Source organism: Pantherophis guttatus, chromosome 8 (genome assembly GCF_059756535.1).
Source record: "Pantherophis guttatus breed Tessera chromosome 8, ASM5975653v1, whole genome shotgun sequence".
Lineage (NCBI taxonomy): Eukaryota > Metazoa > Chordata > Lepidosauria > Squamata > Colubridae > Pantherophis > Pantherophis guttatus.
The window spans coordinates 80,494,520-80,518,312 of NC_142070.1; the positions used below are offsets into that span (position 1 = coordinate 80,494,520).

A 23,793-nucleotide genomic window follows, 5' to 3' on the forward strand; every position below is an offset into this window, starting at 1 on the left:
TTCACCCCTGCTGTGATTGTCTCCCTCATGGAATAACATGACATTTTGTCCCAACCCCTTATGTTTTCCCTGATGCTATTTTCTTCCAAAATCCCTTTTTCCCTGTTTTCTTGTCCTTGTGACATCTCTTTTTTTGGAAAGTACAACTCTCATGCATTTGCAGCGTACGACGTCTTTGCAAATAGCATTTACCCCCTCGTTTCTCTGCTGGAGAAAAGCGTACACCATTTATATAAGCAAGGAAAGTCAAGCTGGGCAGCTTTTTATTAATAGATACTGTAAATCAGCCAAGAAAGGATTAAGATCGGCTTTGGCGCTAAAATCTTCCGGCCAACTTGGCGAGCCTCCAGTGGGAGGAAGCCCAAAACCAGGAAATAAAAACAAGGCAGAAAATTCAACTAGGAGAAAAGAAATGGCAGGGAATTAACAGAAGCCCCAAACTACATTTCTATTTGTTTTCCCCATCACGGTGCATGTCTCACATCTGCTATTTCTTCCTCGATTGTGTGTTGTGTGCTCTTTTTTTTTTTTTTTTTTTGCTCCCTTTAATGCAGAGAAAGGCACTCCGCCGATATTATGCTGCATTTCCAAAGACCGTCTGAGCCACGACTAGAGAAATGATTGCAGCCCCTCGCCTTAAACACAGAAGGTCATCCAGGGTAGGTCCTGCTAAAAAATCATTTCCGTGGCAATACAGGTCCTGCTTGACTTACGACCTCAATGGAGCCCAAAATTTCTGTTGCTAAGTGAGACATGGGTTAAGTGACTTTTGCCTCAAGGTTACTGTTTAGTTTATTGGCACGGCAAGGATTATCGGAGGCTCGGCTGCTGATAAACACCAACTTTATTAACACCAGTGGAACAACACGAGTAACTATAACAAGAGCAACAACAACACATCTGACAGCTCCTTAAATAGGAGCCTGTCATCGGGAAAGGACCAATACGCGAGCAGGGACTTCCCGCGAATTCTCTGCTCGCGTCTTAGCCAATCCGCGTTGGTTAGCAACAGCTCCACTGGACTGAAGTCGTAGCCGCGAGGATTCAACAGTTACACACACCACCACCCCACTGTGCCCCGTTTTGGGCCTAGTAGGTCTCCCTGCACCGCCTGGGAGCAAAAACGGGCTGTGGCGGGATTGCACCACACATCCCTGTGTCCCGTTTTGGGCCTAGGAGGCCTCCCTGAAGCCTCCTAGGAGCAAAAATGGGCCATAGGGGGCGGTGCCCCCCTGTGCCCCATTTTGGGCCTAGGAGGCCTCTCTGCATTTACGTGGGAGCCAAAATGGGATCATGGGGACTCCTGGAATGGGTGGTGTGGGAAGGGGCGGGGCGGGGCCAGCCAGCAATTTAACTACCGATTCGCCCGAACCGGTCTGGAACCGGCTGAATCCCACCACTGGGCAATGATTATTGGTCAAAACTGCAAAAATGTGTTTCTTTTTTTTTTTATGTATTTATTTATTTTTATATGCCGCCCTTCTCCGGAGACTCAGGGCGGCTTACAAAGCGTTAAGCAATAGCCTTCATACTTTTGTATATTTTATACAAAGTCAGCTTATTGCCCCCACAATCTGGGTCCTCATTTTACCCACCTTAGAAAGGATGGAAGGCTGAGTCAACCTTGAGCCTGGTGAGAATTGAACTCGCAGTAATTGCAGGCAGCTGGATGTTAAATGCTGCCTTAGTAGGAGGCATTAGCCTCCTACGCCACTCAGGCTCCAATCTAAACATATAGATTGAACTCACAAAATAAGGCAGGCTACAAAAATCTCAATACTTGTAAATATTTCCACTCTCATGTCACCAAGGAATTCTTCCAAGTGTGATCTGCTGAATTAAATTATTGATGATACAATAGTGTGGCAAACAAAGGCATGAAACATTTGAATTAAAAAAACAAACTGTCTGTATATTTTTTTTAAAAAAAAAAAAACAACCCTCAATAGACAGCAATATTTCACTTGTCTCTGCAAATTCTTAATTTATAACAAAACCTGTTTTTCTAGATTGTTTTGTGTCACCCTGGTGTATTACTATTCATAAATTGGGGAGATGTATGTTGATGGCTGTATCTTATTAGGAATAATTTAGTATCTTACACTAATTTACTATCAATTCTCAGAAATGCTATTTTCTTTGCCGGATAAGAATTGTGCACTCCTGGTAAGATTTTAACACAACTATCCTGAATGTTGTCGGATTCTAACTTGTTGAATTTATTTTGAACATTTTAATTAAAACTCAAACTGATGACCCAAGCATTATTCGGACAAATAGAATAGAAATAAAATAACAGAGTTGGAAGGGAAGGTTATCCAACATCTTCTTAAAAATTTCCAGTGTTGGAGCATTCACAACTTCTGCAGGCAAGTTGTTCCACTGATTAATTGTTTTAACTGTCAAGAAATTTCTCCTTAGTTCTAGGTTGCTTCTCTCCTTGATTAGTTTCCACCCATTGCTTCTTGTTCTACCCTCAGAGAATAGTTTGACTCCCTCTTCTTTGTGATATTGGAAGACTGCTATCATGTCTCCCCTAGTCCTTCTTTTCATTAAACTAGACATACCCAGTTCCTGCAACCGTTCTTCATATGTTTTATCCTCCAGCCCCCTAATCATCTTTGTTGCTCTTCTCTGCACTCTTTCTAGAGTCTCCACGTCTTTTTTACATCGTGGCGACCAAAACTGAATGCAATATTCATTTTGTCTGTAACGTGTTATTTACAATATGGTAGCAAAATAGATGAATCATGAGGACCCCGAGTAAAATCTTAAAATGCACTTGAAGGTTCAAACAGCAATCAATCAATCAATCAATCAATCAATCAGGAAGGTTTAACAGTAATGTATTAAACCAATGCATTAAGAGCATGTTTATTTTTATTTTTCCAACATCGCTGATTAACATGAAAACAGAAGATTTTTGAGATCGTCAAACCAGTTTCACAATCCGCTGATAATTTTTTTTTTTTTTTTTTTGCATTTCACAGAAATAACCCTGGCAAACATTGATTAGGTGAAGGTTGGTGTGATCGTTTAACAATATAAGGCATATTTACATCCTCCTTACAAAAAGAAAAACACACAGCCACACACACAAATCCTCATAAGGTTCAATTCCAAAGGCATTTTACAGTTATAATCTTGGCAACGAACAAAATATCTATCCCAGCAGCCCGCGACCTTTTGTTCCTTCGTGTAAGCTACTAGTCCCTATTGTGCTCAGGCAAAATGGAAGCTTCCTTCATTGTGCTAACTTTTAAAAACGTGTTTGCACCAAATTCTATCCCGTATCTTTAGACCAGAGATGGTCACCTCTATGACTTGTGGACTTCAACTCCCAGAATTCCTGAGGCCGCCATTTTAATATGAAAGGTTCTAAGGCAGAGGTGGGGAACTATAGCCCCTTTATGACTTGTGGACTTCAACTCCCAGAATTCCTAAGGCCGCCATTTTAATATGTGAGACTCAGGTTCTAAGGCAGAGGTGGGGAACAATGGACCCTTTATGACTTTTGGACTTCAACTCCCACAATTCCAGAGCCAGCTGGCTCGGGAATTCTGGGAATTGAAGTCCACAAGTCATAAAAGGGACACTGTTCCCCACCCCTGCCTTAGACCCATCCTTTTGTGCTGTGGAACTTTATATCACTACTATTATGTATATAAAATGGTGCGCGACCAGATGATATATTTATTCCATGGATGAGAAGCAGAGGTGGGTTTCAGCAGGTTCTGACCAGTTCTGGAGAACTGGTAGCGGAAATTTTGAGTAGTTTGGAGAACCGGTAGCAGAAATTTTGTGTAGTTTGGAGAACCGGTAGCGGAAATTTTGAGTAGTTTGGAGAACCGGTAGCGGAAATTTTGAGTAGTTCGGAGAACTGGTAGTAAAAATTCTGACTGGCCCCACCCCCATCTATTCTCTGCCTCCCAAGTCCCAGCTGATCGGGAGGAAATGGGGATTTTGCAGTAACCTTGCCCTGGAGTGGGGAGGGAATGGAGATTTTACAGTATCCTTCCCCTGCCACGCCCACCAAGCCATGCCACGCCCACCAAGCCACACCCACAGAACCGGTAGTAAAAAAAATTGAAACCCACCACTTATGAGGAGGCTTAAACCTCAAATGTCTTGACCATGCACTTTGTTAACTATTATAAAACGATCTAGGTTTTATTTTCATTAATTGTATCCTTTTAAAAAAAAAAGAAAAAGAAAGGGGGGAAAAAACAGTCAACCCATGTCCTATCCAACATCCAGTTCACAGAAAGAAGAAAGAAGCCGCAGAACTCCAAGGAGTAGAACCACAAGTAACCGGCAATGGAATAGACACTTAAATCACCAGGGACATGAGATTCACTACCGAAAAAACTATAGTCCATATTTTTGCAACAGTTCAGATTGCCACGGACGTTTCCTTTCCGGGAAATCGTCGGGGATTTGAATATTTTTAAAATCCTGAATGCATTTTTTCATCTCTTCCTCAACGTTGAGCTTCTCGGAGACCTTCTTCTTGGAGAGGTTTATTTCTCTGGATTTACTCATCAGAGTCTGGAAAAGTTCACTGTTTCGACGTTTGTCCGGTGGAGGCATTTTCTGAACCGGAGCTTTCTTCGATGGGCGATCCAACGTCAGGGTATTGGACTCGTGGCCCGTAGGCGGCTGAGCGCTTGTAGCATTTTCTTGAGGCGTGCTGGCTTCAGAATGGCTCTCACAACTGGATGTGGACAATTCATTGCAGGACGTTCCACTCTCGCTTCCTTTGTCCGTCACCTTTTCGGGTTTCCGATCTTCGTGTTCTTGCTTGGGAGACACCGTCCTCTGGGGTGGCCCTAATAGACAAAAGGGGTCAGATTATTAGGAGACACAACAGCCAATCTGCAAACATTTTCAATGTTCTGCAAGTTAACTTTAAAGCACACACAACTACGAAAGGAAGGAAGTTGGAAGGAAAATCCATCTGGTTCAGTTCCAAGCCTGGGAGAAAGACCCTGGAAACAAAATGGAGGCTGATTGGAAAGAAAGCTTATCGATGGGCAGAAGAAAGAGAGAGAGAGAAACACAGACACACAGCATGCAGTTCTGGGACAGCTGACAAATTAGCTTAATGAGTGCCAGGATTTTTACACAGTTTACAATATTTTGTAATGTTGAGGTTTGCTTTTGAGTGCTTTTATTATTTCAGGGGGGTCAAACCAAGAGTGAAATCTACTTACCTTCCTTACCGGTTCGGAAGTACGCGCACGCATCACATGTATGTGCAGACTCTCTGTGCATGAGCAGAGAGTGAAAAACACATTACTTCTTGGTTAAAACCAGGAAGTAACAACACCCAGGTGGATAGGCGGAGCCTCACGCCGCCATCGCTACCGGTTCTCTGAACCACCTGCCACAATCGCTACCAGATCGCCTGATCTGGTCCGAACCGGGAGCATTTCACCCCTGGGTCAAACTCAAGGCCTGGCGACCCCCCGGGGAAGAGCCTTCTCTGTGGGGGCACCCGCACTCTGGAATGAGCTACCCCCAGAGATACGACTAATCCCGGACCTCCGGACCTTTTGCCGGGCCCTGAAGACTTTTTTATTTCAGCAAGCCGGGCTGGGTTAAAAAATTTTAATTGGGTGAATTTTATGGGTAAGGGGTTTTAAATTGGAGAAACCAAAGATAATTTAATTTTGTTTTAATGTATTTTAATATTTGTATTGTGTGTTTTTAATTCTGGCTGTTCACCGCCCCGAGTCCTTCGGGAGAGGGGGTGGTATAAAAATTTAATAAATACTAATACTAATACTACTGTGGGCTGGATGTGGCCTGCAGGGTGCTTAGATCTGGCCCACAGGGCCACCCTGGAAACAGCAAAGGAACGGCTCGCGGACCCTCTGCAAGTGAAAAGGAAGCTCGGGGAGGGCTGCAGGAGGCCATCACAGCTGAAAACAGGACCCGGGGGATGTGCGTGGCTCACCCGAACTCCGTTTTCACTGGCAGAGGGCTGCAGGAGACCATCGTGGCCAAAAACGGAGCTAGCGAAGGCTATACGCGGCCCTCTCGAGCTCCGTTTTCACTGACAGAGTGTTGCAGGAGGCCATCACAGCCGAAAACGGAGCTCGGGAGCCCAAAAGTCTGTCGCTAGGTGAAACCTTTGTGAAGTGAATTTTGTTATGGGGTCATATGACCATATTTTGCGACGAGTAAAGTCAATGGGGAAGCCCAATTCACTTCACAACGGTGGGACTAATTTAACAGCTGCAGCGATTCACTTAAGAAACGGGGCAAGAAAAGTCGGAATATGGGGGCAAAACTCACTGAACAAATTTCTCACTTAGCAACATAAACTCTGGGCTCCATTGTGGTCGTACATCGAGGGCTACCTGCATTTCCTATTTATTCCTTTTTCTGTTCTTTACTGAATATTGTTTCAAGCGCTGGAACATCCAGTGCGGTATACTTGTTGATTTTGTGAGATTGACTGGGACAAGAACAGATGGCAGAGGTCATCCTGATAATCCTTAGAAGATCATGGCCAATCTTGATTTGGAAGCTGAAGAACTGAGCTGATGCATCAGTCGTAGGTCTGGGAATTTGTCCAAGAAATCATTCTCCATCTGGTTGAGTTTGGAGCGCTCCGTCGGAGTGTCGTATGATCCCTGGCAGAGTCTTTCAAAGCAGGCAGAGGCCATGATGCAATCTCAAATTTGGATGTCTGATGCTTTCTCACTAGAACATTATTTTATTTTCCAGGCTTGCCTAGGGATTCAGTCAAGGATCATTCCTAACCACAACCGTATTTTATTTTCAAAACCTCTTTCTATGTTCCACCCCCTTCTTAACTGGGATGTCTGCTCCTACAATTATCTACATTCTCCAGACCAACCTTGGCAACTTTATGACTTGTGGACTTCAACTCCCAGAATTCCTCAGCTAGCTTTGCTTAAAATTCTGGGAGTTTTAAAATTAAAAAAAATTAAAAATTTTAATTCTGGGAGTTGAAGTCCACAAGTCATAAAGTTGCCACGGTTGGAGACCTCTGCGCCAGACCCCAGTAACTACCAGTAATGCCATAATATGATTGAATCTAAGGAGATCAAAAGCCAACACAGTTCTAGGCTGCATAAACAGAGGGACAGAATCAAGATCACGTGAAGTGTTTTTTTTTTTTTAAATTGATTTATATGCCGCCCTTCTCCGGAGACTCAGGGCGGCTTACAATGTGCTCAGCAATATCCTTCATCCTTTTGTATATTTATACAAAGTCAGCTTATTGCCCCCACAAACCGGGTCCTCAATTTACCTACCTTAGAAAGGATGGAAGGCTGAGTCAACCTTGAGCCTTGGCGAGATTCGAACCTGCGGTAATTGCAGGCATCTGGTCTTAATAACCAGCTTAATAACAGGGTGCCTTAGACCACTGTACTACCAAGGCTCTTGTTAATACCACTTTATAAGGCCTTGGTAAGGCCACCCTTGGAATTCGGCATCTCAACGGTTGTTTTCCAGCACCTACTTCTGGTGGGCCCGGAGCTGAGCTCACGTGCCTACCGATATGGCTACATGTGCCACCTGTGGCACGCATGCCATAGGTTCGCCGTTACGGGTATAGGGATGTCACTGCGTTATTTTATTTGCCAGCTGAACTCATCATTTCTGGACTGTCAGACTCTCCGTAGCTTGCCAACTTCTTATCAGTAAGCTACGTGTTTCCGTACTCTTTTTTAGAATATTGCAAACAAGGAGAAGCCTCGATTCATCTCCTCTAATTAAACCAGGGTAATTAGTCCCAGAGCCAAACATGGGATTAATAAATGCCCTGACAAGGGATTCCTGCCTGAGCAAGGGGGTTAGACTAGAAGACCTCCAAGGCCCCTTTTCAACTCAGTGCTATTCTGTTATTCTGCAGAATTCTTCTGTTAATCCAAACAGATTGCACTGTGATTGCTACCGCCTGGAATCACCCAAGGCCAATATGGGCAAAGGATAAGAGGCAGTAACTGCTTTGACTGCAATTTTTTTTTTATTTAAAAAAAAAAAAAGAGGCAGTTCTAATTCACTTTGCCTTATTTTATTTTTTTATCTTTCCTCCCACTTGGATAAGCACCATGAAAGCCTAGCCTACAGCAAAAAAATTAAAATTAGCTTCCCAGATCGCTACCGAGAAACCGGCAAGGCACATTACCCCACCATACGGCTCAATTGCATAATTATAAAGCAGCCATTTTGGACTTAATGGAATTTCATTCAGGAAAATATTCCTTCTTTCTTTTTTCTTTTTTCTTTTATTGAAAAAGTTTTACAATTACATTTTCTCCCCAATTTCCCCCCCCCCAAACCCTCCCTAACCCCCCTAACCCTCCCTAACCCCCCTAACCCTCCCCTCCCCCCCGGACTTCCACAAAATATAATCCAAATCAAAATCCCCTTTTTATAAAACTTGAACCCCTCCATCCCCTGTATATTTTTCACATCTTCATAAAATTCAATTATTCTATACCTATATAATACTTTCAATTAAAAGCTATCTGATATTTCCTAGTTTGATATTTATTCTGCATTCCTTCTTTCAAAGCCTCCGAGTTTTAGTTTTAGCACGATAAGCACCATAAAACAACATAAGCACCATAAAACATAAGAGCCTTGATAGTACATTGGTTTAGTGCACCCTGTTATTAACACAGCTGCCTGCAATTTCTGCTGGTTCGAATCTCTCCAAGGCTCAAGGTTGACTCAGCCTTCCATCCTTTCTAAGGTAGGTGAAATGAGGACCCAGTTTGTGGGGGCAATAAGCTGACTTTGTATAAATATACAAAAGTATGAAGGTTATTGCTTAACGCATTGTAAGCCGCCCTGAGTCTCCGGAGAAGGGCGGCATATAAATCAAATTAAAAAAAAAAAAAACAACTGAAGGAGTCCTGAAATGTGACAGATTAAGACCTTCGCCTGGTCTTCGTTTCCGTAAAACATTCAGGGTGATAGTTGTATTGCTTCAATGGGAAAATCCAGGGGGAAAAAACAAACAAACGCTGAAGCTATTAAAAATATTACGGAGGAAGCACCATCCGGATTGCTCCATTCGTAAGTTCACATCGTCATTAAAGTTTCACTATACCAAACCAGGAGTCTACAGATAGTCCTGGACTTACAATGGGACCGTTGGAAGTTACAACGGCACCGGAAAAGGGGACTTAGGGCCAGTTTTTTCACACTTATGACCGTTGCAACATCCCCCTGGCCACGTGATTTACCTACATTCGGATGCTTGACAATCAACTCACATTTATGACAGTTGTATCCAGTGGTGAAATCCAAATTTTTTTACGACCGGTTCTGTGGGCGTGGTTTGGTGGGGGTGGTCTGGCTTGGTGGGCGTGGCTTGGTGGGCATGGCAGGAGAAGGATACTGCAAAATCCCCATTCCCACTCCAATCCAGGGGAAGGATACTGCAAAATCTCCATTCCCACCCCATTTCTGGGGGAAGGATATTGCAAAATCTCCATTCCCACCCAACCCTAGGGGAAGGATACTGCAAAATCCCCATTCCCACCCCATTCCTGGGGGAAGGATATTGCAAAATCTCCATTCCCACCCCACTCCAGGGGAAGGATACTGCAAAATCTCCATTCCCACCCCACTCCAGGGGAAGGATACTGCAAAATCTCTATTCCCATCCCACTCCAGGGGAAGGATATTGCAAAATCGTCATTCCCACCCCACTCCAGGGGAGGATGCTGTAAGATCCCCATTCCCTCCCCACTGCTGGGGGAAGGATACTGCAAAATCCCCATTCCCACCCTACTCTGGGGCCAGCCAGAGGTGGCATTTGCCGGTTCTCCGAACTACTCAAAATTTCCGCTACTGGTTCTCCAGAACCTGTCAGAACCTGCTGGATTTCACCCCTGGTTGTATCCCGGGATCATGTTGCAAACTTCTGACAAGCAAAGGTCAAGAGGAAAACAGATCCACTTAATAACCATGTTACTAAATTAACAACTTTAGTGATTCCCTTTACAAACAGGTCAAGAAAAATCGTAAAATGGGGCAAAACCCATTCAACAAATTTCTCACTTAGCAACATAAATTTTGGGCTCAATTGTGGTCGTAAATGGAAGACTATCTCTATTCCTGTTGCTAATTCAGGAAACGAGCCCATAAGAAGAGCAATGTTCTGTTTCTCCACTTTGAGGAAGGAAATGAAGCATGATCCAAGCCATACATTTCAATCTTAGCAAACCTGAAAATGTTTGGACTTCAACTCCCAGAATTCTGTCGGCTGGGGAATTCTGGGTGTTGAAGTCCACACAGCTTCAAGTCGCCATGGTCGAGAAACGCCCTTCTTAAAAACTGATTATGTTGAAAATAAGTGAGGAGAGGTCAAGAATAGAATTCCGCTTAGGATCTTGCATGGTATGGGAGCAGCTCTGTAGCGGACAAAAAAGTTCTACAGAGAACCATTAAAACTACCCAGAATATCATCGGCCTTCAGCTACCAGCCCTGGACGACACCTTCAAATCTCGCTTTTTGAGAAAGTTGCATCACATTCTCAGAGACTCTTCCCATCCTGCTTACAATCTTTTTGGAATGTCGCCTTCTGGCAGAAAATACAGAACAATTAAAACTCGGACCAGATTTTTTCTGAATAGTTTTTATCCCACAGCTACAATTGCACTCAACAATGAACTAAAGGGCCACCATCAGTGAGCTGTTGGACAACTGTTGGACAACACAGTTTGTACTATTCACATTAACTCTCAGTTTAGCTCTTAACAATCCTAGTTAGTTGGCTCTGGGTTCGTAACCTATGTTAAGGATATTGTTGTTTTTTTACCAACCAGCAGAGTGTAGAGCACAGAGAAACGTTGCTGAGAGCAATGAATAAGAGATGTGCAAACTGGTTTATCAAAAGTTTACTTTACAGTGAAAAAACAATCTCATAGTCTTTAAATCAATCCAAGTCTTTGCCAGTTAAATCAGTCCAGTGATACAAAAACTCTTCTTACCACACAAACAGTAGTCGGTTAGAATAACAAGCTCACTCTGGTTCACAAACCACGATGGTAGCAGATCCATCCAACCGATGACAGCACAATGGATAGTAACTCCACACACAATGGTAGCATATCATCAACTGAATACGTTACAGTACCTTTCTTAAATACGTTTACAACTAGTGATTATCTAATTACAGCATGACTCAGCATTACAATGAATCAGCAGTAAAACTTTAAAGTCACACAATACATATTCATGTTAAAGTCACAGAACACATATATTGCCTGGACAACTTGTTAGGCTCAAACCATATCCTAACAACTTGGTCTGTTGTGTTGATGTTTGGGTGGTTTAGGGGTGGTGAATTTGTGGTGGGTAGGGGGGGTGTTTGGGGATTGTTATGTGTGTTGGACCTGGTCTTTGGGTGGTTAAGTGAATTTTGTTGTATGGGTATACTGTGTATACACGTACAATGACAATAAAGTTATTTATTTATTTATCTCCAGACCCCAAAAGATCATTTGAAAAGATAAACCACTCACTACAGGACTACAGAAACCATTTGCACTGCTCAGGTGACCCTGAGGTCACAGTTAAACCTCCAACTGGCCTTAATGACCCACTAAAAGAAAGCAAATGACCAGCTGTCTGCAAGGAATATCAATCCTTCCATTCCCTACCATCCAGTCAGAGTTGAAGAAGCTTCTTGGGTGAGAAGTGAAACGTCTTCAAAAGGAAAAGTCGACTCAGCCTTCCATCCTTTCTAAGGTAGGTAAATTGAGGACCCAGTTTGTGGGGGCAATAAGCTGACTTTGTAAAAAATATACAAAAGTATGAAGGCTATTGCTTAACGCACTGTAAGCCGCCCTGAGTCTCCGGAGAAGGGCGGCATATAAATCAAATCTCTACTTTCTCCTCTCGTATGTTATAATAAAGATTGCCTGCTTAACCATTTCAAGGGGTTGTTTCATGAGGTACGAAATAATTACTAGACCTGTCGCACGCAGGCAGTTGACCGTGCTTTCACTTTAATCAAGGTTTGTATTTTTATCCAGTCCAGGAAGATTATATTTGATTAGCTTCAGCAAAAGCTGTTGCTGTCATCTGCAAAAGTCAATGCAGCTTCTCTAAACTCTAATAAACAGAGAAACAGCCTACTAAAAATCATTTAAGACCAGCTGGACGCCCGTGCTTCGCTACAAAACTATGTGCTCGGGCTTGATAAATTGAGACTTGCAGCCTGAAACTTAATGTAGAATGTGTAACTCCGTAGCATCAGTGTGCGTTAATATAATGCAACTGGCAGTTGGAACAGAGGTGGAGGAGGAGTAGAACGTCCCAGCCCGCAGCATCCATTGGTATTCATCTGGCTAGCATCCTGTCAGTGTGTGAGAGAGTTGAGGGGTGTTTGGAAACTCAAACAGTATTTGCTCTGCGAGCAAGGAGGAGGCAGGAAGGAGGCAGGGCGTAGCTTAGCTCAACTGTTCTGTAGTAAAGCTGCTTGCTGCTGTGAAAGTAAAACTGAAAGTGAAACTCCTCTCCTCTGCCTGTGTTTTGCATTTGGAACAGATTTCTTTTGAGGTGGGGAGGGGGAGTACAACTTCTTAGAATCAGAGCGTGTTAATAATAATATAGGAAATACTAATGCTCTGATGGTCATTTCGAAAAATCCTTTCTTAGTGAGCACCTAGGAGCCAAGAGAAACATACGTGGTAAATTTCAAGTTTGTAGGCTTTACGGTTCTGGAGATTTCGCGATTAATGAGTGAGTGGTTTTCGCTTTTATGTATATAGATTCCAGTTCTCAGGCCTGGATTTAGCACTCCGACAAATCAGCCATCAACAGACACATAGACATGAACGACATTTATAGACTACGCAGAAGAGACAATCAACCAGCCCAAAAGAGAACGAAAAAGACTCCAGCATTTCTTTATCCGTAATCAGCAACCAGTTCAGCATACATTACACTCCAAGGCTAACAACAGACCAATATCACTTCACAACTGTGGTCAGAAAGGTCTTAAAATGAGGTAAAAATTCACTTAACCTATGTCTCGCTTAGCAACAGAAATTTTGGGCTCATAAGTCAAGCAGGACCCGTATTGCCATGGAAATGATTTTTAGTAGGCTCTAATGTGGATAGAGGCCATGGGACACAGTGGCTCAGTGGCTAAAAATGCTGAGCTTGTCAATCGAGAGGTCGGCAATTCAGCCGACAAGCTGGCAAGAAAGGTTGTAAAATGGGGCAAAGCTCCCTTAACAAATGCCTCGCTTAGCCATTTTGGGCTCGATTGTGGTCGTAAGTCGAGGAATACTGTATATTACCCTATCGTGCAGCAACATGAGGTCTGCCCAGTGGTGGGTTCCTCCCGGTTCGGCCCGGTTCTCCCGAACCGGTAGCGGTGACAATATGATGTCACCAAACCGGTTCTGCCACCCACCCACCCACCCACGCGCCCCCTACCCACCCCACGCATTATTCTTACCTTTTATTTGTCCCCACCCCCAATCTATTGCTGCCTCCTGAGTCCCAGCTGATGGCTAGAGGGAAAAAAAACTGTTTAAACTCTTGCCGCGGGGCTTCAAAGGGCCGCCCTACAGCTGATCAGTGTTAAAAGAAAACAAATGAGTAGACCGGTGCCTGCAAAAATAAATGGGTAGACCAGTGCCTGAAAAAATACATGAGTAGACCAGTGCCTGCAAAAATACATGAGTAGATCAGTGCCTGCAAAAATAAATGGGTAGACCAGTGCCTGCAAAACTACATAAGTAGATCAGTGCCTGCAAAAATACATGAGTAGACCAGTGCCTGCAAAAATAAATGGGTAGACCAGTGCCTGCAAAAATACATAAGTAGATCAGTGCCTGCAAAAATACATGAGTAGACCAGTGCCTGCAAAAATACATGAGTAGACCAGTGCCTGCAAAAATAAATGGGTAGATCGGTACAGCTCTGCAAGCAGTTAAAAGCCTGGTAGACCAGTACCTCTGCTAAGTCCTAAAGAATTGTCACATGACCATCAAGCCACACCCACAAAATAAGCCACGCCCACAGAACCGGTAGTAAAAAAATTTAGAACCCACCCCGCAATGTAGATGTAGAAATGTTAACTAAATTCCATTACAAAATTCAGAAACCATTTGCACAGCAGAAGATGAATTACTATTACACAGAGTCCTTAAAAGGCAGAAGGAGTAACGTTTCTGAATGATAGGCCTGCGTGTGTTTACCAGTAACCACCTCTCTCTCACACACAAAATACATCCCAAAAAATAAATAATTCTTGCTAAAGGGATTAAGAAAGGCAAGGTAACAGGATAATGAGTTAGAATAACATGGTCTAATCGGTCACAAAATGTCAATATTTCAATAAATGCGCACCGGATGTTCGTTATATTTAATTAGCCTCTCTCTCTCCTTCTATTTCTCCTTGCAGGCTATAAATCAAGAAAAAGACGAATTGCCAACTGTTGCAAAACACCTGTGTACTGATTTATCAAAAGTAAGATAAATCCACAGAATAATATGTTTTGGAGAGCTAAAGAAAACATATTAGAACAGTTTGACTTATTTGGCTAATGCCATTTAATACTAGGCATAGGTGATCTTTCGATTTCGATCCCAGGTAGAGGCAGATATTTCTCTCTCTCTCTAGGCACACATCTGCTGAACAAAACTCCTCATTGGCAACAGGAAGGGCATCCGGCCAGTAAAACACTCAGCTCCATTCAGTTGCCCAGATTCCACCCCACAAGAGATTATGGGGTCATTAAAAGAAGATGATGGATGATCTTTTTTTTTTTTTCAATTTGTAATTTCTTCCCGGAGTTCGCCAGTGATCCGTGGTGGTATTCAGCCGGTTCGGACTGGTTTTGGTGAACCGGTAGCGGTGATCGCGGGTGGGCCGGCCCACTCGCCCCGGCGCTATGCCGTCCTATTTAACCACGTTTTCAAGGCCAGGCACATGCACGGAAGGCATGTGCGTGAGCAAAGCACATACATGGAAGGTGTATGCACATGGTGAACAAGTAGGAAAAAATATGTGAAACCCACCACTGCCAGCGATGCAGAAAAAAAATTTGGCATGTGATTCTCATAGGTCTAGTCTCACATTCGACACCAGTAGCAGATTGATTTCGTGTTGAAACACGTTTCGAATACAGGGAGCAAGTTGCTCTTCTTAAACCAATTCTATCCCACGCTTTTCCTGCTAAACTGTAATTAAGAAGCCGGGAAACCATGATCCTGTGAACTATTAGAGACATGGAATCTTTTTCTAAGACAAAGCTGTTTTAATAAAAAACCCTTCTGGAACTGTCCCATCACCAAAGAAGCTGGATCAAAGCCAATGGTGAAATCTGAACTGGTTTACTACCAAATGCAAGGTGCGCGCACATGCACAGTGCATGCCAAAAGGAGGAATGGGGTTAGTAGAACAGCGCATGGATGGGGGGGGTGATCACCTGCGGTGTGCGATCTTTGTTTTTTTACTTTTAAAAGCATTTTTTTTACAACCTATTCGCCCGAAATGAGAAGAAATGAGTTCAAGATGTTGTGATCCAGGCCCAAGTAATGTGAATGGTGTAGGAATAGTACAGGTCAGCTATATGAACACTGAAGGACCCTCTTTATTCACATTATTATAAGAAAGAAATGTGCTTGTTTAGAGATTACACTAAGTCAGCTAAATTCCATTCTTGGTAATATATCTTCTGAGGGGCCTAGCTGTCAAGGATGCAAGGACATCCATATGAAACAAAAGTTACTTATTATCCAAAGCAGCCATGAATCTACGCATCAGTAATCACAGAACTGAGGAAGGTTGTTTAGCTAAGATAATCTTATGCACTAGAAAATAATGAAGGAATTTAGTAATTAGAAAGTGTCAATTATAATGTAACAAATGTATGTTAACCATATATGGAAAACTGCTGTGCTCGCAAAATCCTTTGTCTTGGAGATGTATAAAAGCAGTTGTATCAGAGCTCTTCTGGGTTCAGAATTGCAGATACAAATCTGATTCTGAAACTGCGCAATAAACTGTCTCTGGCTGACCAGGAATGTTGTTTGGTCCCATCATTCCATAACACAAGTAAGTAGTAGGAAAATCAGTCCATGAAAAAACAAACAAACTTTATTCGAACAGCTGAGAATTACTTCATTCCCAGAGTCGTTCAACTAAATTAAAGCAAATTCCTCCCAACACAAATTCCTCAGTCCTATCGCAAACCTTGGCCCAATTAGGCAAACTGCCAAAGGCCTTTCTTGGCAAACGTTCAGAAGTCACAGATACAAAAATAAATACAAGACGTAGACAAAGAAGAAGACGAAGCTACCAACGTTGTTTTCCGGCAAAACCCAAACGCCGTTGCTGGTCTGTTTTAAGCCTTATGGGAGGGGCCAATCATCTCCTGGCCTTACTCCCGAGTCGTCCTCTTTGCTTGAGCTGCTCTTGCCTTCTGGCAGCTCTTCTCATGCGTGCATTAGGAACAGGCTCCTCCTGTTCCCCTGGCTGACTCCTGTGAGGCTCTGGAGGCTCCGGAGTCCGCATATCACTCCCCGATGGCCTTGGCCCATCTCTGCCTCCGATGCAGAGCCTTCATCCGAGCCTTCCCCAGCCTCCAGGACTGGCCCATGTTCTTCCTCAGCCTCATCACTGTCTGATTCCGCTGCCAGCTCCGCAGGCTGCTGGCGGACCATAACACAAGATAGATTTTTTTTTTTTTTTTTTGTAATCTATTGAAAACAACATTGATGATAGATGCTTAATTACAAGGCAGGAAACCAGTTTTCCTGTGAATAGTGAAAGTCAGCAAGAGACGAAACAGATGGCCTGCCACGGAATATTTTGTTCCTTGAGAAGACATTAAAGTATAAAAACTCACAGCTTGCAGTTATTACATACAGAATTCGTATATGCTGCCCAGTCAAACTGACTCAAGAACGAAAAGAAATGCAGATTAAAAAGTAGGACTCGTAGATCTCCCCTCCGTCAAAATTCAGGAGAACATGAGCAGAGGTGGGTTCCACATATGCTTACAGCCAGTTAGCATGCTCACTTTGCGTGAGTGGGCACCTTTCACGCATGTGCCCAGTCTTCCGTGCATGTGCTTTGCTCACACATCAAAAACATGGCTAAATACGACTGCTTTACGTCCTATTTACCCGTAGTCGCCGAAACTGGTTTGTCTGAACTGCGTCTTCAAAAACATGGCTAAATACGACTGCTTTACGTCCTATTTACCCGTAGTCGCCGAAACCGGTTTGTCTGAACTGCTACAAACCGGCTGAATACCATCTCTGAACATGAGTCATAAGGTCTTCTCAGTTCCAAGAAAGGCAATAATTGGCCAAAGGCTATGGAAAAGATCTAGATCAAGGGTGTCATACTCGATTTCACTAAGGGCCACATCGGGTATACTTATGCACTTTTCCTTCTTACGCACTTATCAGGAGGTGCACTTATGCACGCCTCCTCTACGGACCCCTTAAGTATGAAGTTAGGTCCACGGAAGCCCATTTGTGACTGAAACTGTGAAAATTTGTAGCTGAGACAACTGGATCAGGTAGGGCATTCCAGACTTTGACAACTCTGTTACAGAAATCATATTTTTTTTATAGTCAAGTTTAGAACGATTCGCACTGAGTTTAAAGCGGTTGTTCGCACACGTATTATTGTGATTAAAACAGAAGAAGTCATTTACAGGTAAAGCATTACGATGTACAATTTTGTATGCAATACCTAGGTCTGACTCAGTGGTGAAATCCTAATTTTTTTTACTAACGGTTCTGTGGGCGTGGCTGCGTGGGCGTGGCTTGGTGGGCATGGCAGGGGAAGGATACTGCAAAATCTCCATTCCCACCCCGCTCCTGGGGGAAGGATATTGCAAAATCTCCATTCCCACTCCACTCTGGGGCCAGCCAGAGATGGTATTTACCAGTTCTCCGAACTACTCAAAATTTCCGCTACCGGTTCTGCAGAACCTGTCGGAACCTGCTGGATTTCACCCCTGGTCTAACCGCAAGCGACATAGTTCTAAGTTATCCAAACCGAGAATTTCGAGCCTAGTAGTGCACTATTTCTGTGTAAACACCAATATCAAGTCCTTCCTGTACAGTAAAAAAATGCATCTTTCTTGTTGTTTACGGTGCATTAAACATAGACTTAAGAAATTAGTCAAAACAGCTTAATGGCAAGCAGCTTAATGGCAAGAATTATTCACTGAAACCCACAACTATTCATTAAACCTCCCATGTTCTTAAGTGTCTAACAACTACGTCAACAGCAGGCAACTTTAATTTTTTTTTTCCCCTTTTAACTTTCCTGTTATTAACCACTGCACTTCAAAGGCTGATTCATACCTCGGTGAGGGTGCAGATTTTGGAAATGCAGTAACAGCCAATATTGTCCATGGTCAGCAGATTAAACATAGCCGTCAACTCAAATTATAGTAACAGAGATGGAAGGGACCTTAGATGTCATCTAGTCCAACTCCCTGCTCAGGCAGGAGATCCATGTACGAATTCAGACAAATAGTTGTCCAATCTTAAAAGCCTCATCAGCCAAACTAGATAGCATCATCAGGGCTATTGGTGACAGGATGGGATGGGATGGGATGGGATGGGATAGGATAGGATAGGATAGGATAGGATAGGATAGGATATGACAGGATAGGATAGCAATAGCACTCAGACTTATATACCGCTTCCTAGTGCTTTTAAACCCTCTCTACGCAGTTTACAGTCAGCCTCTTGCCTCCAACAATCTGGTTCCTCATTTTAACCCCCTCAGAAGGATGGAAGACTGAGTCAACCTTGAGCCTGGTGAGATTTGAACTGCAGAACTGTAGCTAGCAGTCAGCTGAAGTAGCCTGCAGTACTGCACACTAACCACTGCACCACCTTGGATAGAATGAATATGAATAGAAGGGAAGGGAAGGGAAGGGAAGGGAAGGGAAGGGAAGGGAAGGGAAGGGAAGGGAAGGGAAGGGAAGGGAACAGAAGAGAATAGAATAGAATTTGAGCAGAGTGGAGTGGAGTGGAGTGGAGTGGAGTGGAGTGGAGTGGAGTGGAGTGGAGTGGAGTGGAGTAGAGTAGAGTAGAGTAGAGTAGAGTAGAGTAGAGTAGAGTATGAAATGGGATGGAGTGGAGTGGAGCGGAGCGGAGCGGAGCGGAGCGGAGCGGAGCGGAGCAGAGAAGAGCAGAGCAGAGCAGAGCAGAGCAGAGCAGAGCAGAGCAGAGCAGAGAAGAGCAGAGCAGAGCAGAGCAGAGCAGAGAAGAGCAGAGCAGAGCAGAGCAGAGAAGAGCAGAGCAGAGCAGAGCAGAGCAGAGAAGAGCAGAGCAGAGCAGAGCAGAGCAGAGAAGAGCAGAGCAGAGAAGAGCAGAGCAGAGCAGAGCAGAGTAGAGTAGAGTAGAGTAGAGTAGAATATGAAATGGGGTGGAGTGGAGTGGAGTGGAGTGGAGTGGAGTGGAGTGGAGTAGAGTAGAGTAGAATATGAAATAGGGTGGAGTGGAGTGGGGTGGGGTGGAGTGGGGTAGAGTAGAGTAGAGTAGAGTAGAGTAGAGTAGAATAGAATAGAATAGAATAGAATAGAATAGAATAGAATAGAATAGAATAGAATAGAATAGAATAGAATAGAATAGAATAGAATAGAATAGAATAACAGAGTTGGAAGGGACCTTGGAAGTCTTCTAGTCCAGCCCCCTGCAGTTGTGGTCATAAGTCAGGGACGACCTGTATTAAGACCTGACATCCAGGTCTTTACCTAAGCCACAAAACTTGCATGCATTGATGATGTGCCGTGCCCATTTTGTCACCGGCCTTCCTCCCGCCTACAGCCTTCAGCGCGATCTTCATGAAGTTGCGATATTTTGTTTTCAAAAGAAGGAAGGAAGGTCAATGGGGTTTCCCGAGATAACCTCAATTTCTTCAACTACGCAAGTAGCTGAAGACTTCTTTTTTTTTTTTCCTGGTCTTAATTAAAAAATATTTCATAAGCAAAAGTGCCAGAGAGAACTCACAATCGTGTGAAGCGTTCCATCCCCTGCCCGTTTCTAATCACTCCTCGGGGTTTGTTCTCATACACAGCATTTTACGTTGTTAGGAAAAAAATTGTCCGGTGGGAACTGAATCCATTTTGGAACGTAGTGCTTCAGAAGAAACGGGTTGCAAAAATATACGAGGGGGAAAAATACTGAGAAAAATAAAACGATCTTTGCAATAACGGAGAATATATGCAGCTCAGGGTTCAGCTGTAAGCACCTCAAAAGATACCCCAAAAGAGTCTTTCCTTTTAATCTTTATGACTTTATTTTAGGACCGTGATGGCGAACGACAGGTGGCACATGGAGCCATATCGGTGGGCACGCGAGCTCAGCTCCAGCGTGCATGCACGTGCCGGCCAGCTGATTTTCAGGCCTTCTGGGCCCACCAGAAGTTGGGAAATAGGCTGTTTCTGGCCTCCGGAGGGCCTCCAGGGGTGGGAAAGGCCATTTTTGCCCTCCCCAGACTCCTAGAAAGGCTCTGGAGCCCGGGGAGAGCGAAAAACGGGCCTACCAGGCCCACCATGCCATCGCATGACAAAAGTGGGGGGAGCGCGGGGGGGTCACACACACATGCACAGGGGGGTGGGGTACATAGAATTATGGGTGTGGGCACACGCAGACACGACCCCCCCCTGCACTCCCCCCATTTTTGGCACGTGATGGCAAAAAGGTTCGCCATCACTGTCTTAGGAGTTTCTATTATTAGGAAAAAGTAAAAAGCTGAGGGTAGATTTTTAATCTTATTTTACTGCACCAAAGGAGTCGGAAGTCAATGCCTTTATTTTATTTTTTATTTTTTTCCCTTCCTTTCCCCCCACTATCCACTTCCCTTTTCCCTTTCCTAATTTCCCTAATATTTCCTTTTGTGCTCTCTTTGCAGGTCATGTTATAAATTAATGAAACTATTTTTTTTTAAAAAAGGGTTTACGCATCGTCCTCATTTATCGTGGGCCAATCATTAGTCGTGGGCCAATATTATTTAATTTGGTTTTAAATTGTTTTTAACTTTTGTATTTCTGTATTTTATCTTGTGCCTGTTCACCGCCCTGAGTCCTTCGGGAGTAGGGCGGTATACAAATTTAATAAAATAAATAAATAAATAAAATAAATTTAGCAGCTGCTTGCTTTATTAAAGGCCATAAAGATCCCAAAACGGAAGAAAACATGCCACAAAGAGTTAAAAATTCTGGTATGGGAAGGGGAAATGATTATTTGGAAGAGACACACATACAAGCACATACGCACACACACACATATTTATGTGTTGGTATCAGTGGTGGGTTCCAAAATTTTTTACTACCGGTTCTCTGGGTGTGGCTTGGTGGGCGTGGCATGGCTTGGTGGGTGTGGCTTGGTGGGCGTGGCAGGGGAAAGACTGTAAAATCCCCATTTCCTCCCGATCAGCTGGGACTCGGGAGGCAGAGAATAGATGGGGGCGGGGCCAGTCAGAATTTTTACTACTGGTTCTCCGAACTACTCAAAATTTCCGCTACCGGTTCTCCAGAACTGGTCAAAACCTGCTGAAACCCACCTCTGGTTGGTATCAGCGGTGGATTTCAGACATTGTTACCACGGGTTCGCCCCATGCGCGCATCTCCCATGCATACGCCTGGCCTCGAAAACATGCCTAAATAGGACGGCATAGTGCCAGGAAGGTGGGGGGGTCACCCACAATCTCCGCTACCAGTTCGGGCAAACTTGTCTGAACTGGCTGAATCCTACCTCTGGTTGGTATGCGCGCACTAACATGGAATCAAGTCAGTCGAGTCAGAGAGTGAGGAGGCTGGGGAGGAACATGGGCCAGTTCTGGAGTCTGGGGAAGATCCGGACAAGGGCTCTGCGTCAGAGTCAGAGATGGGGCCAGGGCCATCTGGGAGTTATGTGTGGACTCCAGAGCCTCCAGAGTCGGATATCAGAGAGGCAGAGGAACAGGGGGAGTCTGTTCCTAGTGTGCGCATGTGCAGAACTGCCAGAAGACAAGAACAGTTAAAACAAAAGGGAAAACTCGAGAGTAAGGCTTGGAGATGATTGGCCCCTTCCATAAGACATAAAGGGCCTTTGCAGGAAGCAACATTGTGGATGGTGTCGGTTTGTACTTTGAAGCTCCATTTTTGACTCTATGTTTCCGTCTGGCCTTGCCAAGATAATTGCCAATTAGGTCTTCGGCAGCCTGTCAAAGAAGATAAAGGTGGGTGTTTACCAGCCTTATCCGAAGGACTGTGGCAGACTTCTGTTGGACTATTTATAAACTCTCGGTGATTCAGCATGTGCTGTGAATGAAAGGAATTCACAGCCATTAAAATAAAAATAAATTCTCCAATGTTGGATCATCCAGAACTTCTGGTGGCAAGCTATTCCACTGGTTAGTTGTTCTCACTGTCAAGAAATTTCTCCTTAGTTCTAGGTTGCTTCTCTCCTTGATTAGTTTCCATCCGTTGCTTCTTGTCCTGCCCTCAGGTGCTTTGGAGAATAGCTTGACTCCCTCTTCTTTGTGGCAGCCCCTCAAATACTGGAAGACTATATTATTCATTCATTCATTCATTCATTCATTCATCAATTTAAATTTATTGTAAAAGTCCACTTTCTATGGCAACCGAGCTACTGGTATGAGCCAACGGACTCGAGCCCAAAGTATTGCCGCAGCTGATCAACACCATAATCGATTAAGGAAAACAATCTCGTGATCATTTTTCCAGCCTGTTTTCTTAAATAGATCTGTCACCTGACATGTTCCAGAACCTAAAGCCATCTGCTGGGCTGAAGGCTCATTTTCCTTATCAAGCATTTTGAAATCCGCTGTTAGCTCGGAAGATTTGCACCAACAATCACTTCTGATCAGCCAGCTGTTATAACCCTATCGGTTTGTTTCTTCCGTTCTTGCCAGCTGAACTATCTCGTTGTCATATTCCAGCTCCCTCAACAGGATTCATTTAAAGGGCTATTGATTGACAAGGAGCAGACAGAACAATTTCTAACCACTGTCTGTTTTCGTAAGTACAGGTAGCTTCCCTTCTTAATACCACGTTTCCCCAAAAATAAGACCTGCCCTGATAATAAGCTGAATTGGGCTTTTGAGCGCATGTGCTAAAATAAGCTCCCTCCCCCGAAAATAAGCCCTCCCCGAAAATATTTAAATGCATGCACAGCCGATCCCCGCCATTTCCTCTGGTTAGGGTTAGGGAGACAGAGTTGGAAATCAGGTAAGATGGCAAGAGGAGCCCCGTCTTGCTCCAGGCGCCCCGAAATAATAAGACCACTCCGAAACTAAGGCCAAGTGCTTATTTCAGGGTTCAAAAAAATCTAAGACGGGGTCTTATTTTCGGGAAAACATGGTATCCTGTTTCCCCTAAAATAAGACATCCCTTGATAATAAGCCCAGTCGGGCTTTTGAGCACATGACATCCCCGAAAATAAGCCCTCCCTGAAAATATTTAAATGCAGAGCTGGAAATCAGATAAGACGGCAAGAGGAGCCCCATCTTGCTCCACGCGCCCCAAAATAATAAGACCTCCCCGAAAATAAGTCCAAGTGGTTATTTCAGGGTTCAAAAAATATAAGACAAGGGCTTATTTTCGGGAAAACATAGTTGTGACTGGGTTTTATTGTATAAACAGCAGTGTTACTGTTTCCCTTGCTTGAATGACGTTCTTATTAGATGTGACTCTTCGGCTTTGAAACGGAGATGAGCACCGCCCCCTAGAGTCAGGAACGACTAGCACATATGTGCGACGGGAACCTTTACCTTTACCTTTATATTTGCGAGACCA

At 43.9% G+C, this 23,793-nt stretch overlaps 1 protein-coding gene across 1 annotated transcript in view; it reads right to left on the reverse strand.

Annotated features, from left to right (window-relative positions):
- Positions 1-2,858: 2,858 nt before the first annotated feature.
- Positions 2,859-23,793, reverse strand: part of KCTD8 (potassium channel tetramerization domain containing 8) — a 43,121-nt gene continuing 22,186 nt past the window's right edge. The window contains exon 2 of the mRNA XM_060688775.2: positions 2,859-4,829. Coding sequence (XP_060544758.1) covers positions 4,369-4,829 — 461 coding nt within the window. The 3' untranslated portion in view covers positions 2,859-4,368. The remainder of the gene's footprint in view (positions 4,830-23,793) is intronic.